The 18,004-nt window shown below is 40.6% G+C and overlaps 1 protein-coding gene across 18 annotated transcripts in view; it reads right to left on the minus strand.

Annotated features, from left to right (window-relative positions):
* FGFR2 (fibroblast growth factor receptor 2) overlaps nucleotides 1-18,004 on the minus strand; it is a 151,271-nt gene that overhangs the window by 102,608 nt on the left and 30,659 nt on the right. For 17 of the 18 annotated variants that reach the window (XM_063307268.1, XM_063307269.1, XM_063307270.1 and 14 more), the window contains exons 1-2: nucleotides 12,044-12,594; nucleotides 3,109-3,368 (exon numbers count right to left, since the gene is read on the minus strand). In XM_063307268.1, the coding sequence (XP_063163338.1) occupies nucleotides 3,109-3,283 (175 nt within the window). In that variant the 5' untranslated portion in view covers nucleotides 3,284-3,368; nucleotides 12,044-12,594. Of the gene's footprint in view, nucleotides 1-3,108; nucleotides 3,369-12,043; nucleotides 12,595-18,004 lie in introns of those variants that run through there. The other variant, XM_063307255.1, reaches the window with a different exon arrangement.

Genomic DNA, 18,004 nt, shown 5'->3' on the forward strand with positions numbered 1-18,004 from the left:
CTGCGATATGTGGGTGTGGGTCCCTGCATCCTGAGGAGTAAAAAATAATTCCCAGGTAATTAAAGCATCTGACTTGCTCAATATTAGGGTTATACAACTATGAATTTTAAAGGTCAGAATTTGTGTGACCTAAGGGCTCTTTGCATCCCTACCACAGATAATGACAGAATAGCCATGTCATCCACATACAGGAGAACTGAAAGGTGTCTATCAGCTAACTTTGGTGGATGAAAATTACCTTTATTGAGGTGTTGGGTAACTGAGTTTATGTAAAAATTAAAAAGTAATGGAGTAAGGATACAGCCTTGCTTTACTCCTTGTGCTGTTACAATTGAGTTGGTTAGCTGCCCTTGGGGATCACATCTTACCCTCAAGTTGGTATTGCTATAAAGTTAATATATTAGTAAAAGTAATTGTTTATCTATGTTGGTAGATAGCAGCTTCTTCCACAATAGTTCTCTCAATATGGAGTCAAATGCAGATTTGCGATCTACAAAAGCTGCATAAAGAGAACCTTTGGATCGTGTTGTAGGATTATCACTTAGTCCATGGTAGATCTTCCTGGTCTAAAGCTAGCCTGTTCTTCAGCTAGAATATTGTTGTCTTCAATCCAATAATAAAACTTCTCAAAGAGGTATTTGGCATAGATTTTGTCCCTTTCCAAAGGACATCAGAATAATCCTACATACTTTTTGCTACACTAATGCCATGTGAGTTCCACTCTTCTTTCTTCTGTGTGTCACTCTAGGCTGACACTCATATGGAAATACAGCTATATTACATGCTAGGTACAGTAAATGTGAAGAAATGAATGAGGACTCTGAAGCCTGCCGGATTCCAGTGAGGAAAAGCTGTGGCTGAGTGGAACAGCACAGGCTTTGAACACAAAAGTACCAAGTCCAAACCTTCATTGGAGAAATTTATTTATTTATTTATCTGTCTATCTAATTTATCCCCGCCCATCTCCTCCCATCGGAAATTGTTCTATCTCAAAATGTGGAGATCTGCTGTAATCTCAAAGCAGACAATAATGAGTTTCATCTAATGGCACCTTCTTATGTTTGTAAGCCACCAGAAGGCAAATGACATAAAACATGGGAAACTCCTTTTAATTGCATATCCAAAATGAAACCACCACCTTTTTCTAATTGGTTTATCTGGGGGGAAACTACACAATTCCTATGCTACATTAATACTTTTTTCTAGAAAAGTATAGTTCAATAAACGTATTTAAATGACTCTGAGAATTAATTCTAAATCTCTGGAAAGCCTAATTTTATATATGAGAAGGAAAAACTCCAATCATACTTGCATTCTAATAAACTGAGCAGAAAGGAAAGGGAAAAAAAGCCAAGGCATGTTGTAATATGCAGAGGCCTCATCTCCTGAATAAAGCATCTGGAAGGGGACACATTTCACAAACAGGACCCTGACAAAATTATTTGACAGGTCAGTTAATAGCTCACTGTACTACAAGATAATAACAACTATATTAAGAATGCACTGATACCCTTACTTAGAGGCTCAGAAGGTAGGAGGAGAGCAGGGGGATTGGCTTGATTATATGCAGCATAATAAAAACATATGTATATTCAGTAAATACACTGTAATCAAAAACATCGTCTTAAAATTCCATAAATACCACAGTTTGGGAAACTCAGGGAAACAGAGCAATTGTCAAAATGTGAGCTCAGAATAATTATGGCCATAAAAATCTTCATTCGTACAAAATATTATAGCAATATCAAGTATTGTCAGACATCCATATTTTTTTTGGCATGCACAAGCATGGAGATTTTGTTTAGATTTCAGCACAACTCTGTGGCATGTGCACCACAGGCTTTTTTTGGGGCTTTGAAGGAATAAGAGAAACTTTCTGGAAAGCCAGCAGAAAGATCATTTTCCATGGGCCAAGTGTGGCCCCATCAATCTGATTTTGTTTTCAACCAGGGACTGTGCAACATAGCAGCTATGTTATGTCCAAGGGAAACAAGTAACAGTAGTCAACAGAATTTTCAAATGAAAACCTCAGTAGTTATAAACCATTCTTCATGAGAATCTTTGAATGGCTTCTTCTTGAGGTATATAGTTTCCTGACCACAAAGTTCCTCACACTGCATTTTCTGGGCCTTAAACCAATAGAATAAGGCTTAAAAGAAGGGTAAGTCAACAAAGAAACCCTTAAGGATTTTGAAGATGGTGCGGATATAATACCTACATGAAGAAACTCCTCTTTAGCATCTGTAACATTCAGCATTAACAGTAGTAAAATGGCCTTTATACTCTTTTTGAGTTACGAGTTCCTTTTCATTAAACTAAACACATTAATTCAGAGAAGAAACCAAAATCTAGACATAAACAGGACTTCCCTCTCTTCCAAACAAGAAAAAGCATTTTAATATGCAAAATTTAATATTTTTGTTATAAAATAATATACCAAGCTAAGCATATTGTAAAATACTGGATAGAGTCCACACATATTCGGTATAACAGCTGAGAAATCCTTCTTGCTTTTTGAAAAAAATGACAAATGCTTTGTTTTAGAATGAATACCTTAGCAAAAAAAAATCCATGGCCTTTATAAGCGTGATTGATCACACAACTTAAAATTAAGCATCAGTAGGACGACTTACTTAGGCTAGAGAAAGCGAATGATGGTATATGTAGATCAAAGTAATAATTAACCCTTCAAATCTCCTTAACCAAAAAGTTACCAAGCTTTCTTACAGTAGGAATAGTATCTGCAGGTTTGAAAGTGACAACATGTAGAATTGTCACAGATACTAGTCCTAGGAGTTGCATCTATAGTCAAATTTTATTTGAAATTATTCTTCTGTATTATATCTCCTATCCTGGATCTATAACCATACTGCTGAAACTTAGATGTGTGTGTGTGTGTGTGTGTGTGTAGACAAAGTTCTTTTTCCCAAAGCTGACCAATATCAATGATGACGTATATCTCAGCAAAAATATTTTACTTATGGAAAACTTGATGAGGTCTCTATAGGTGAACATCTTTGAAGATGCTGGAGACATATAGTTGCTTCTGTAGGACCTGAATGTCCTATGCCTGATTATGTTCAGAACAAAACAGAAAGTAGAACTCACCTCCAGGTTCTGAAGTGGTGTCTTCGCCAACTAGACTATCTGATGGCCGAGCCAATGAATATCCAGCCATGGTGATCATCACCAGGCAGATAAGGCAATATGAATCCCAAATGAACATCTTCTCAGTGCCAGTCTGTGGTTGTCTTCCATAACTCCATGTGGACTTTAATCCCATCTGAGCTCTTCTAAACAAACATGGACTGAAAGCAGCACTTAAGCCTTGGTAAGTATCTTCTTATTCCCAGCTTCTACAAATTGTCCTGAAGAAAAAGGGGGAAAATATGAGTTAAGGTAGTCACCAAAATGATAACATTACATTCTTCTGAAACACCCCCAAATATGTATCCTTAATCATCATCAGCCCAAGCAAATGCTGTCCTGCTCCCACTTCCGTTAAAACTCACAGATAAAATCATGAAATGGGATGGAATTGTAAGTAGTGAGAGCAAACCAGCTAGAGAAACAAATACAGAAGCTCCAAGAAGGATTAACTTGGTATTGGCTGAGATAATCTTCTCTTCTTTAAGGAATGCCTCAGTCCATCAGAAATTTCAGCAGATTACACATAATAAAATTTCTGCCTCATTTTGAAATTGGTATTAGCCTGAAGAAAGATAGCTGCAATTGTTGAATACCATCTTATATTAATAAAGGCAATATAAGTACCAACCTGAAGCACTTGAATTTAAATTCTACCTTCCATAATGAATCACTGGGCAAATTTTAAGCTGCCAAAATAACATCTAGTACAGTACTGAACTTTAACATTTTATTGAAATATTAAATTCCACAAACATTGAGGGGGGGGGAACTGTCCTACACACAGAAAGCAAACATGTCATTGAAAAAAAGTTTAGCCTGGCCTTTTTTCTGATGTGCTAGCTTTCTATCTATAGGAAAATTATGGATGTTGGTTTAAACAAACTGAACACTGTTAACCATCTTCAGCCTAAAGTGATACAGTTTTGGAAGACCTGTAATCTACTAAAGTTACTTTTATGCTCTCTGTTTCTGTAAAGTGGAAATATGGGTAATCTTCCTCCAGACTGAAACAATGTAAACATCATAAATAGTACTTAGCACTTCCAATTTTCAACTGGAAATTGAATGTATGTGAAAATATTTGTTCTATAGGAACAAAGCAATCCTATATCCTATATGCAAGTTTCCTTGGAACCAAGGATCTTTATTTTCAGTGGTGTCAAATTACTAAATTAGTGAGACACAAATATATTATAGCCACATTCACTTCATGCACTTCACATTTCTAAATTCTTATCAGTTTATTCAGTTTTCTCAGGTCTTTTAATGGAAACGTTTGTAACCGTCTTCTCTGAATATCCTGGAAGTATGCTAGACCTGGTAATAAGGAAGGAAAATGTGTTCACCCACGGTGTTTAGGAAGGCACTGAAAAGTATTCAACATCTCATTGGGATTATTGTGCACCATTTTTAGCAATCTTACATTTGAATAGTGAGTGAATGATGTACTGATACTGTGGGATGCATCCTTGGTTAATGTTTTACTCCACACAGCCAGAATCTTTTGATTGGGAGATACTAACATGGCTGTAAATAGCTAAACATAAATAAATAATATAAAGCACTGGCAGTGATTACTAGACTAGAAGATGGTCTCTGGGGAAGAAAGCTGGCATGTGTGGCTCCGTGACATTTTAAAGGTTCTGCACATTCTTAGATAACCAATCAGATGGCAACACTTAGTTGACCTTATTGATCTAAAAAGGCAAACCACAGTTAGACTTGTTTAACGTCACACTGGGAGATCAATAACAAATACTAGGCCTATAGGCTAGATTGGGTAGATGAAGAAGACAGTGGCAAGCAATTATGTATTTTGCTAAGAAAACTCTATATATATACCCATGAAAAAGCCAGTCTGGTGTAGTGGTTAAGGCACCAGGCTAGAGACCAGAAGACCTGAATTCCTGCCTTAGGCACAAAGCCAGCTGGGTGACCTTGGGCCAGTCACTCTATCTCAGCCCTAGGAAGGAGGCAATGGCAAACCACTTCTAAAAAACCTTGTCAAGAAAACTGCAGGGACTTGTCCAGGTAGTCACCAGGAATCAACACTGACTTGAAGGATTAATAATAATAATAATAATAATAATAATTTGAGAGCCAATTTGGTGTAGTGGTTAAGGCATCAGGCTAGAAACCAGGAGACCTGAATTCCTGCCTTAGGCACAAAGTCAGCTGGGTGACCTTGGGCCAGTCACTCTATCTCAGCCCTAGGAAGGAGGCAATGGCAAACCACTTCTAAAAAACCTTGTCAAGAAAACTGCAGGGACTTGTCCAGGTAGTCACCAGGAATCAACACTGACTTGAAGGAATAATAATAATAATAATAATAATAATAATAATAATAATAATAATAATAATAATTTGAGAGCCAATTTGGTGTAGTGGTTAAGGCATCAGGCTAGAAACCAGGAGACTGTGAGTTCTAGTCCCACCCACAGGTGAGTTCAAGTCACCTCAGCTGGGTGATCTTGGGCCAGTCACTCTCTCTCAGTCCTAGGAAAGAGGCAATGGCAAACCACTTCTGAAAACTTGCCAAGGAAACTGCAGGAGCTTATCCAGGTAGTTGCCAGGAGTCAAGACTGACCCAAAGGCATGTGTATGTATATGTATGTGTGTGTGTGTGTGTGTATGTATATATTCCATTAAATTATCAGAAGTCAAGCTCAACTTGAAGGAGACTTGATTCTACTAGTTTTTTAAGCACAGCCATTTTTAAATATCTGGTTGTTGCTTAAAGTTTGTTTTTTTTAAAAAATTAGTTTGTTTTAAGCAAATAATGTAATTGTAGACATGAACAGGCCTATCATGTGTCATTTTGCAAAATTACTGCATTCTATTTTTGCACTGTGCAGCCCTTCTGTGAATTTGCATGGCTGGAGGCCAAGAATCAATTAGAGCAGACTCTCTCTATCAAGGTGCATGCCTTCAGACACTGCAAGATAAAAGATAGAGCAACTCCATGCTCAATTCAGGGACGGGTGGCCTTACTTGGTTGGAAGCGTATAATGAAGTGTCCTCTCAGGCAATTATGGCTGCAACATTATCTGAGCATTCTGCTCTGGAGCAAGTTATTACATGACAGAATATTTCTTGAGTACATGATTTGTGGGCAGGAATGTCCATTTGTATATACAAGGAGTAGTCCTGAAATCAGGATCTCAGGATTAGCCTCAATGACGTCTATAACTATTCTTGTACAACAAGGTAGATGCTGCCCAGACCATACAAGGGATGAAGTCCCTGACTAGCAGTTTTATATTTCCATTTAAGCATGGCAAGTCAGGCTGAATGGAAAAGTATAGAGGGATTGTCCTGCACCATGCCAGCAGAATAAAGAAAGACCAGATGGCAGAAAAGCTGGTAAAATCAATCCCTTTATTCTCAATTTAATTTCACTTGTAGCCCTTCATCCTTGAACTCAGTGTTTGATTTTAGATACTTCTTTCAACCTCAGCCCCAGCCTGTAAAATGGAGACCAAAATATTGGCCTAAGTTACAAGACAGTCATAAAAAGTATTTGAGGTGATCCATATAAAGGGCTGAGGGAATAGGAAATCAGACTGAAGCAATGCTTCAAAACTTTGCTTAGCCATTAAATTACTTGGGCATAGCACTCTCAGGATAATCTTCCTCACAGTTATATTGCAACTAACATGTTATGTTTTATAGGTACAATTATCAGCCACAGCATCCCATAAATATATAATGCTACCAGGAAGATTAAAGTTTATTGGTTTCCTTTGTTCTCTCCACAGTCACCTGAATCTGTAACTAGTATGGAAAAATAACAATGTTTGGATATAACACAGCAACGAATATACAACTTTTGTAATTATCCTGAAAGTTTTGTTGTTTCAGATGAGATCTGTAAAGCAATAATTAAAACAAAACACTTCTGTTATTTTTCTTTTAAAGTACTCAAAACTCAGCAGATTCAGAGTTTATGTTCATCAGTACAAGACAGATCTCCAGAAACAAACAAAAATTATGAAAAAAAGATTCAACCAATCTTGTTTTGGTTTTTGCTCTCACTTCTACACAACCCTCTTTCAATACATCTACAATTCAAGGCTGTCTCCATTCCATTTTGTATATGTTTGGAATTTTAGTTTACAGGTTCATTCATTCATTCACTAAATGCTATTTCGTCTTGCCTCTTTTTCTATTTCAATACTTTAAATACTACAAATGAGACACAATTGTAAAATAATTCTGTGCACAAAAGGGACTAGATTATCCTGCAGCTTTCGTTAATAACGTACAAGGGAAAAGGAAAGAGAGACAAAATATTTTTGAGGTCTGTCACAAATTTGTCAAAACTGCATTAACAGCTTTCATTTCACACCAGATTTTCCCCAACCTGGTGCCTCCACCAGATGCCTCCAGATGTATTGAATGATGGTTCCTATAACTCCCATTCAATAAGTTGGCTAGAGGTGATGAGATGCATCATCTGGAGAGCACCTGATTGGGGGAAAGCTGTGTTATACTCTCAAAGGAAGAAATACATTTTGATTGTCTGATGTAGTACTTTAAACCTAAATGCTGTAAGTGGAATTTCATGATTGAGAAGCAGTATCAGCATTCCATTTTTTTTGTACTTAGCATCTTTTCCAATAACATGCTTGGGTAAACAGAAACAAGACAGAGCCTTTTTTTTTTTTTAATATGAACTCTTCTTAAATTCAGTACTTATTGTTGGAACTGAGACTTAATCAACCTCTCAAGGCATACTAAAGAAACTCATGAAATATATACTGTACCAGAAAAAGACAAGGGAAGTATAAGGGGAAGCAATTTAACCTCTGTAGTTGTATATCGGTTACAGCCAAAAACTGACATGCCGAATGATGTTCTGCATAAAACTCTCCTTCTAAACCCTTCTAGCACCTCCAGTCTTTAGCATGGCCTTGCTAAGAGGAAACAAAGTATTGATCTCAGTGGAAATCAGTAGTGTGGGCCACTGCAAAACTGAGGGTTCTAGATTATATTTTCTGTTCTGTAGAATGTGAGAGATGGGTGAGTTTATTCTTCATAGGTCAGACCTTACCTTAAGTACTTTATCCAGTTCTCAGCACCACACTTTAAGAAGGCCTAAGATGAACTGGAACAAGTTCAGGGAATGCAATGAGGAATAAACAAGGCAATAGTCAAGGAACCTATACCCTATGAAGAGAAAGTCTGAAGGAATTGGGGATGTTTAGCTTTGAGAACAGGAAGAGGGGGTTGTATAGGGTACCTGCCTTAAGTACTTGTCAAAACAGAAAGGTGGAGCCTAGCATAAAGTGAAGAAATAAATATAAATACAATAGCATTCTTCAAGTTCCTGGAAATATAGAAGAAAGTCAACACCTTTGCTCTAACAACCCCCCACCCCCCAGTGCAGGACACAGAATAATGGATTTAAATTACAGGTAGGCAGATTCTGTTTGCATGCTAGAAAAAAACTCCCTATCAGTTTGTTGAAACAAAGGTTAGAGGGCCATCCGTCAGGGATGCTTTGATTTGGATTCCCGTCCAGAGCAGGGGGTGAGACTTGATGGTCTAAACTAGCGTTTCTCAACCTTGGCAACTTTAAGCTGGGTGGACTTCAACTCCCAGAATTCTGGTCTAAACATCCCTTTCCGACTCTGGATTCAGTGATTCTACAAACATCCCTTAATAGACCTGATCTCAACTCAAGTGGGGACAAGTGCTGGTAAGCCTAATTTCAATTTTCCTTTTTCTCTTGACAACAAAAGCCTCTCTTCGCCTACCAGGCACTGGAAGCAATTATACCTCCTTAAATTCACACCAAAATCAGATTTTAACTACATCATTCTTTTCCCAACACACATTAGTACCATCCCCCGCCCCACAATTTATGGAACCCCATCCTCATCTTCCCAAAGCAGATGGGCCTATCTTGAAGAAGGCGCAGGTGAACAAACAAAATCAAACTCCTTCTCCAATTCACTTGCTGGACCTGCTGCTAAATGATCTTATAGTGAGATTGCCTATCCTGCGTAATTATGGACTTCCATCTCAATGTTTGGAACACAGCCTCAGCATGCTCTTTTGGCCCTCACAATTCTGGCTTCCTGACTACAATAGCGTAATCCCTTTCAGAGTCTCAGGCTCAGCAAAAGTCTCACATGGTGTTTATTCTTCCCCTTGAAAGGGAACTCTGTCTCTCCTCTCTGCCTTATACTGGGGCGGAGTTGTCAGCCTCCCATGATTGATGGCTCACCTTGCCACCCCACTCATCAAGTCAATTTTCACCTCCTCACGTACCTGCCCAAAAGTCTTTGCCAAAATGACAAGCACTGGGGGGAAAAACAGCCTGGGGTTGGAAGCCATACCAAATGTCTTCAAGCAGTAGCTCTGCATTTTTTTTTCTTTTTCTAAAAAAACACAAGCAAACAAGTAGTACTTGTTCTAGATTGGCAGTAATTAAATTCAAGCCAAAGTATTCATTTTAATCTCGTCCCATTGTTATGTGTGTGATGTTTATCAGTCCCCAGGGTGGTTTTAATTTGTAGTCAGTATGTTGTCTAAATCAATATGCCAGCCTGTCTTTCCTCCTTGGGCATTAAGTGTAGAGTAAAATATGTGTATTGATGTATAAATGCCCCAGAACCAATTAGCTGGGTAGCAATTAAGTGATGGCACATTGGAACTGATTGCCAAGGGAGAGCAGGGCCCCTCTCCCTTTCTGTCCTATAATCTTCGAAGTGATCAACTATTAAACATTAATTCTGGAAGGTTATTTGGGATAACAGCCCATCAGCCTCAGTAGTTTTGCATTGTCCATATTCCTTTCAGTCACTTTCCCACCTCCACCCGCAGGACTAGCTTGTGTGTCTCCCAAGACTTCTATGGATCAGAGAGAGAAATCTGCATTTTAATTGACATTCCAAAAGAGTACTGAGGCTGCTTATTGCAGCCTATTCAAACCAAACAGGCTTTTCAGATGAAAATGAGTAAAGGCAAGTAGAAGATTTACAGGGATTTGTACAAGGAAGACAATGAGGTTTGAAATGGTGGTTCATACCTACCAAATAATGGGCCATTATTTGAAAGGGCATTTTTATATATTAAAATATCAGCAATTGGGTGTGAGAAATGATCTCCCTCCCTCCCTAGGTCCTTAAATTCTGAATCACTAACCAAGGGGAAGAAAAGGGGGAGCCCTGAAATAGTAAAGATCCACAAGAAGAAATTCTTGAACTTTTGGTTTGCATTACTACTACATCACATTTCTACTAAGTTCCATGTAAACCTTTGCTCTTTACACACATACTGTTTGCAGAATTCACTATAGGATTCCATGTGTTACCATTTTTCCTAGCTAGGTCTTTGTTTGGCACAATAGGTGAAAGAATTTACAAACAAGCAGGTATGACATATGCAGAGCTCATGTAACATGATGTTCCTGCAACTGCATAAGCTACAGCCACTTCTTCATCTGAAATCCCTTCTCTTCAAATCAAAGTCCTTTAATATTATGCCAAGCAAATTGGAGCTCTACAATTCAGATCCTGTTTCAACCATAATAATTGGCAAAGTATTATTATTTTTTACTAGAACATGCTGTGCATATTTCATTATCTGGAACGTTATGGGAGGGATCACAATGGGTGTTCAGCATTTTTAAAAACACGGCGCTGGAGCTCAAACCTCAGTGTAAAATTCTTCCAGGGAGAACCCAAGATCCTCTCCCTTGATGCCACTCAAAAACTGGGGGCAGGGAAGAACTTGGCATAGGCTAAAATGTTTACTTGTACTTCAAATGTTCCCTGTTAAACCTCAATGATGGAAAGAGTTTAAGGAGTTCAATTAAGCCACAGTTTAAACACAGGAGGTATTACAACAGGTTTTGGGATATACTTGGGAGACGGAAATTATCTATCTATCTATCTATCTATCTATCTATCTATCTAATCTATCTATCAATTTTTTAACACCGCCCATCTCCCCCCACAAGGAGGGACTCTAGGCAGTTTAAATTAAACATACCTCTAACACTATGAAGATTAGGAATTCATATAATGTGGCTTTTCAAATTCAAGAGCTACTGAGGCAAAGGCAGAAAGACGTGACTGAGAACTTTTGTCTCCATCCTAAAAAGCCAGAGAGGGAGATGGAGAGATTCCAGTTCGATCCACTATAGGACCCCGGGTGGCCGCGAAGAACACGCACCTAGACGTACATTCCCCGCCGCATTGATTCCCGTCGAACTCCGGGCGCTAGAGCGAAAGATCGGCGGGCACTTTCTTTAGCTTCGTCGGCAACTCTTCAACGTAAATCACATAATCGTGAAATCTCTCTTATGACAAGCGCCGTTTAGGAGGGGATTAAAATAGGTTTGCTAGGCTGGGGAGGGGGAGGGAGGAAGTTAGGAACCTGTCAGAAATCGAAGGCGGCTCCTCCAAAGAGGCAGCGCCTGACTCCGTCACGTCAGACTGACCAAAACTGGGGGCGCCAGCTCAACCCACCGAAGGCCCCTTGGTAGGGCTGCACCTGGTTTAACCAATTTCACCCAAGCCGACTGAGCGGCTACTTCAAAAAATAAAACATGACAAAACTGCCAAACTTCGGAACCACACCGCTCCGGAGAGAATACGGGATGCCCCCTCCTCGCGCCTCCGAGAAGAAAAAGCAGAGATACGTGTTGTCTAGCAAATTTTGACCAGCAACACACGTTGCTACCCCCGCTCCCTAAGCACAAAGTGATTGTTGGGAGGCGGGTGGGGGGACTTTAGCCAGAAAGGGCTCGTGGAATCCTGTTCTTGCCGATCCTTGAAAGCGGGGGATTACGCCGTCTTCCCCAGTCGCCCCCCTCTTCTCCGCCTCCCCTCCCCCGGCCGCTTTGCGCCTCTCATCTACAAGCCAAGCCTGGTCCAATTACCTTATATGAAAAGGCTCCGAGTAAACGATCTGCTATTCCCTTGTACAGGCGTGTGTACTGAATGGACGTAGCGACGAAGACAGGCTCTCAGGAGGAGGCGCGGGAGACAGAAACAACCTTTGCAAAAACACAATCGTCTCCGACTTTATTCCATGTTCGGGCTCTCAGAGACGACGGTCCGAAGTCCCAAACCCGGGCGGGGGCAATCGGCGGTCGCCACCTCCATCCCCGCTCCTCAACCTCTCCCCTCTCTCCCCCACCCCAAGGCTCTGTGGGGCAGACGGCGGAGGGGAGTAGGAGTGTTCAGTTAAAAAAAAAAAAAGACAAAGACAAAAAGTAAAAAAGAAAGAAAAAATTAAATTTAAAACAGTAACAAGAGAGAGACGAAAACCAGAGTATCAAAAAAACTTTTTTTTTTGTCTCCGCGTTGCACTAAGGATCCAGATGAAGAAGAATAGAGCCGATCCCAAAGTTTTCTCTTTCAGAAGCAGGGCATCATAGAGATGTTTCGAGTCTCGATCCGTCGGGTTCCATTCAGAATCCTCTCGCCACCAAACTCTAAAGCTTTATCAACTCTACAACCCCCTTTTCTCCCTCTCCTCCCCCTCCTTCGCGTGGTCACGCCCCCGAAGTTGAAACCTGAGCCATTTCCTGGACAGCTCCTCTGCCAATCACAAGCGGCTCAGCAATTCCCCTCGCGCTTCATCTACGTTCAAGAGAACTCGGCTTCGCGCTCGCTTTTCCCCGCAACTTTGAAGAAAGACGCGCTCAGTGGGGAAAACGCCTCCAAGCGGCGCCACAGAAACGGCTGTGGGAGAGGAAAAATACCTTCGATTTTTTTTTTTTTACGCACGCTGGCACACACAAAAAGTTTTCCCGATTTTTATTGCCTAAACTGTGGTGGGGTGGAACGTTAAAAGTCAATATTCCAACCTATTTGGAATAGCACGGAATAATTTCGATGATTAGGCTTCCATTTTTGGCCGGTTTAAGAAGTTCCCCAGTGATACCAACGGATGTTTCCAAGAGGTACTCAGCCTGGAGAATGTTTTCTGATTCCCCTGTCAGTCTGCCATCGGTAAGACTGGAACTTTAACAGCCAAATATTAGACAATATTCTATATGCCAGTAATACACAACTGATCAGGGAAGGGACTAGTCCAATCGTTCTCAATCTTCCCTTTGCTGGCTGGGGAATTCTGGGAGTTAAAGTCCACACATCTCCAGTGAGAAACACTGGACCAGACTGTCATAGAAACTGAAAAAAAGTTGAAATCAGACTTGCTTTTTGTCATCTTTGGGTTATACCAGGATAAATTATTTTTATTCTATAAATTACCTACAAAGACCAGAATTATGCAAAACATGGTATTCTCTGTGACAACTCTATGGAAGTGAACTTGGAGTTTGAAGAAGCAGGGTAAGGAAGAGTATTGATGCCTTTGAACTCTGGTGTTGGAGAAGACTCCTGAGAATACCGTGGATAGCCAAAAAAAAATGGATCATTGAACAAATCAACCCAGAGTTCTCATGCGAGGCACAAATGATCAGGTTCAATTTATCCTACTTTGGGCACATTTGGCAAAGATCTAGCTCTCTAGAGAAGGCTTTAATGCTGGAAAAAGTGAAAAGAAAGAGAACAAGAGGATGATAAGCTGGATGGACTTATTAGCAGTGGCAATAAGTGTCCTGCCCCATTGGAAGACCTGAAAGACTGGATTAGGGACAAACTGTCATGGAGAAAATCTGTGTGGTCACTAAGAGTCAAGAATGACTTGATGGTACATAATCAATAGCAATTCTATAAATATTTACATAAAGCAAACTAATCAGTCCTTGTGCCCCTAGCAGGATTCTGAGCTATTTACTCTCCCATATTAGTTCTACAGTTTTCTAGTGGCCTATACAAAGACATATATGCAAGAGGAAACAAAATTCTTATGCAAATAGTTCTGGTTGTAAGCCACAATCCTGTATTGTTTTCTCAGTGAAATCCTATGAAGCTCAGTAGAATTTGCTTCTGAGTACATGTATACAGGACATGCAAGTTTGGCATGGAACTTGTATATTCCCACAATGCTATGGACTTCTAGTGGTCTTTGCAAGCTGGGTCAATTAACTCCAGAAGTTGGTGGGCTACACTGCTGTTTGAGAGGTAACACAACAAAGATCATGATAGCCCTTCAAGTAGCCCAGGCAAGAAGCACAATCCTGAATACTAATTCTACCTTTATTGTAAGGTTACATCAACAGAATCTTGCAAGTCTGAAAGTACCCCTCCCCTCCTTTACTTTTACTCTTCCAAAAACTAGGGGGGGGGGTCCCTTCTGAGATGCTTTCTCCACTCCCCACTCCATTCCTTCAAGCTCAGATTTCATTTATCAGACCATGCCTAGGCTGCGGCTCTTCCTCCTGTCCCCCAAGGTCATTATCACATACCACTGCAGATCATTTTGTTGCTTTTCCTCTAGAATGATGGGGCTATCAGTTCCCCAGTGGCTCCCAACTCATCTTGACGCTCCCTGAGGTTTCCTCTCCTTTTCTAAAGTAAAGGGCAAAGGTACCTTGTCAGTTCCCCCACTGCTTTCCAGCCATGTTGAAGGTGGCTTTGTGTACTCCCACACAGAGGCTGGTTTTGTGAAGGGTATCTATTTTCCTTGCTGCAAAAAAACACTATCTTTTTTTTTTTAGTGCTCCCCATAGTTGGTGAGACTACTGGCTGGCTTATTTATTTATTTTGTGTCCAGATCAAACTTTGCTCTGCCAAAATGTAGCTACCGCCACAGCTTTGTCATTAGCTTGCTGTAGGTCATTGACAGTACAAGGCCCCGCAATAATCGGCACACCATCAGATGCGCCGGATCTTGGATTTCTCCACATTCACATAATATATTGCTGTCAGCCAGCAACCCCCACTTAAATAGATTCATCTTACACTTTGGTACCCCCACCCTCATCCTATTCATTGTCCTCCAAACTGTATATGGGAGAGTGCTTCCTGCAGCCATTTCTTCCTTCGGTAGAATTCTTAAGTCGGTGAGCTCATTCCTCCATTTACTTATTCGATTCTGTTCTTTGGGCCCCTCTTGGGTTTTAGTTCTTGCCATAAAGCTTTTTCTAGCTTGAAGTCAACGAATTGGAGGAGCATATCCATTTAAAGGGTGACAAGAATCAGTTTCTTGCTTGGTTCTTTCAGCATCTGCTTCTACCTCCCTTCTAATCTTAGGTGGGGCAATGCCTACAAGGGGATATAATTTATTAACAGGCGTAGGTTTGAGGCATCCCGTCACTATGTGCATTGCCTCATTCACAGCAATATCTACTTGCTTCACATGTGCCTATGTGTTCCATATGGGTGCTGTATATTCGGTAGTAGAGACACTCAGGGCCAGAGCTGATACTCGTAGTATAGCTGGCTGGGTTCCCCATGCATAGTTTGTCAATTGTCGAATGATGTTATTCCTAGCACATATTTAGCCTTGGTATTTAAGCAGTGTTGCTTAAAAGAAAGCGTTCTGTCCAATATAACACCCAAATATTTAGGTGTTGGGCAGTGCTATAATCTGTTCTCTTTCCATGCTCTGGCTGGCTTATGGGAGAAAGGAAAGGGCACTCAGTGAATGCTGCCCCATAGCTTGCACCTGCTTCTGACTATTTGGGGGGCAAAGCTAGTGGCCCTATGGAAGGGGCCTCAATTTCATGTTTTGGGAAGACAAACTATTCTGAATCCTTTTTAAAAGTGGCAATAGCAACCAGAAAGGTCATCGAAGACATGCTGGAGAAGTTTTTTCTAAGTTTTCCTTTCTATGACACTGCATGCAGCAAAGTGAGGTAAGAGAAAGGAACAGAAATAACATTTGGAAAGCAAAAGTTCTCTTTTCTCTCTCCAGATTGCTAAAATATTGGCACACAAAAAAATGAATGCACAAAGGGCATACAGTAATGTTTACATAAAGGTAGCCAAAAGTGGAAGCATCAAAAAGATTCTTTTCCATTGTATGTTCAAAAACTACATGGGCTACCAATAGAACCAACGGAAGTGTTCTGAATGCTCTCCTGCATCTGATGGCAGCATAGGAGTATTACATAACAGACTGCTTGGCATTGATAGTGCTATCTTTCTCAAATAGGGAGGAACAGCCGGGGTTGGGCGGGCTCAGGAGACATTGCCACGGTGCTGCCCCTTCAGTAATTGTTGCCTCTGTGCCTGATTCACTCTATCCTGTGGTAGGACCGGTCCCAACATTAGTGACTATCTGTTCATTTCTATTCTGCTTAGGGAACAACAACAACAACAACTTTGGGATAGATGTACACAACATTAAAAAAACTTCACAAGAAAGGCATTGGGGCAGCAGGGAATTCATGTGGAAAGTATGTTCAAAAGCTCAGGAGTACCTGTATAAAAGAAATCAGATTTTTATTATGAAAAGCCAGAAGGAATTTTGTTCAGATATATTATTATCAAACAGAAATAGGATGCAAACATCACATAAATCAATGCAACATTTCACTGATACATAATATGCACTGTAAAAAAAAAAGAGACAATTAAGATTTTATTTTACCAGATGTTGATGATTTATTGTATTTCTAGATTGTGTTGAAATGCTTTTAGCTAAATATAAATAGTGAATGTATTATTGAGATTGTGTTTATACTTCCACTTCATCTTAGGCAACGAATAAAGGCTAATTGTTTGCATTTGTGAATTAATAGAAAAACCATGTTTTTTTAAACAGCTTAAAAAAACGTGTAGCAACTTTTGCGGGTGAAGGGCCTGCTGGCCCATGAGTGGCATTGGGTAAGGCAAGATTTAATATTACATTAATATTAAATTCTGGGGACCCAAAGCCCACTGAGAGGGCCTTTCTGAATGAGAAGTGGGGAGATGCTAGTCACACCTCCTGGGAGCATGTTCTAGAATGTAGGGGGTATTTCTGAGAAAGTCGGTTTATAGGTAATAACCAACACTTTGAATTAGGCCCTGAAGCCTACTGGCAAACAGTGCAACAACTACAACATTGATACACACTATGGGCCTTCCCAACACATGGTCTAGCTACTGCAGTTTGTTCCAGCTATAGCGTCTGAATCATTCTCAAAGGCAGCCCTACTTAGGGTGCATTATGGTAATCTAAGGAGATCTGTGAGTGAGTCACTGAAATTGGGGCATTCCAGTCCAGTTAGGTCTCAACAGGCCCACCAGCTGAAGTTCTGCAAAGATCTTCCTGACCCTTGCCTCCATCTGCTGTTCAAGCAGGAGAGCCCCCAAACTGCAATCCAATTCCTCCTGTGGGAACATGACCCCATCAAGAGCTACCACCAGAGAAAGTATAAACAGATGAACCTGATACTTACAAATGTACAGTAAGTCCATCTTCCTAGGGTTTATTCTCACTTTGTTTCTACCCATCCAGATTTTAATAGTCTCCAGACATCCACAAAATCTCCACCTCAGCCAACTACAGCGTACTATAGTGTCTCCAGCTCCCAAACCTTGCCAGCAGTCCAGAAGAATACCATGGTCAATGGTCTTTAAAGCTATTGAGAGGTCCTAGACAACCAGGAGAAGCATGCCCCCTGCCCCAATTCAAGCCCCAAGACCATCATCTACTACAGTGATGTTACTGTCCTGTGGCCATGCCTGAACACTGACTGAATCCTCCCTAAAAGACAAAGTGGGACGTTCAAAAACAGGATCAAGAGATGGCTTTTTCAGGACAGGATGCACTACCACCTCTTTCAAGAAAGTATTTACCTCCCTCAAAGAATCATCTATCACCTCGCAAATGCAGTCACAAATACACCTTACCCTGCTGCCTAAAGGGGCCAAGAGGGACGTGGACCTGACCCACAGACAGAGAACCCCATTCTGATGAGGATTCCCACCATCCTATTCCTAGTGTGTAATCCCAGCCTCTGCTCCTACACCCACACTCAGCCTTCACTATTCCTCCC

The sequence above is a fragment of the Candoia aspera genome, chromosome 6 (genome assembly GCF_035149785.1).
Source record: "Candoia aspera isolate rCanAsp1 chromosome 6, rCanAsp1.hap2, whole genome shotgun sequence".
NCBI lineage: Eukaryota > Metazoa > Chordata > Lepidosauria > Squamata > Boidae > Candoia > Candoia aspera.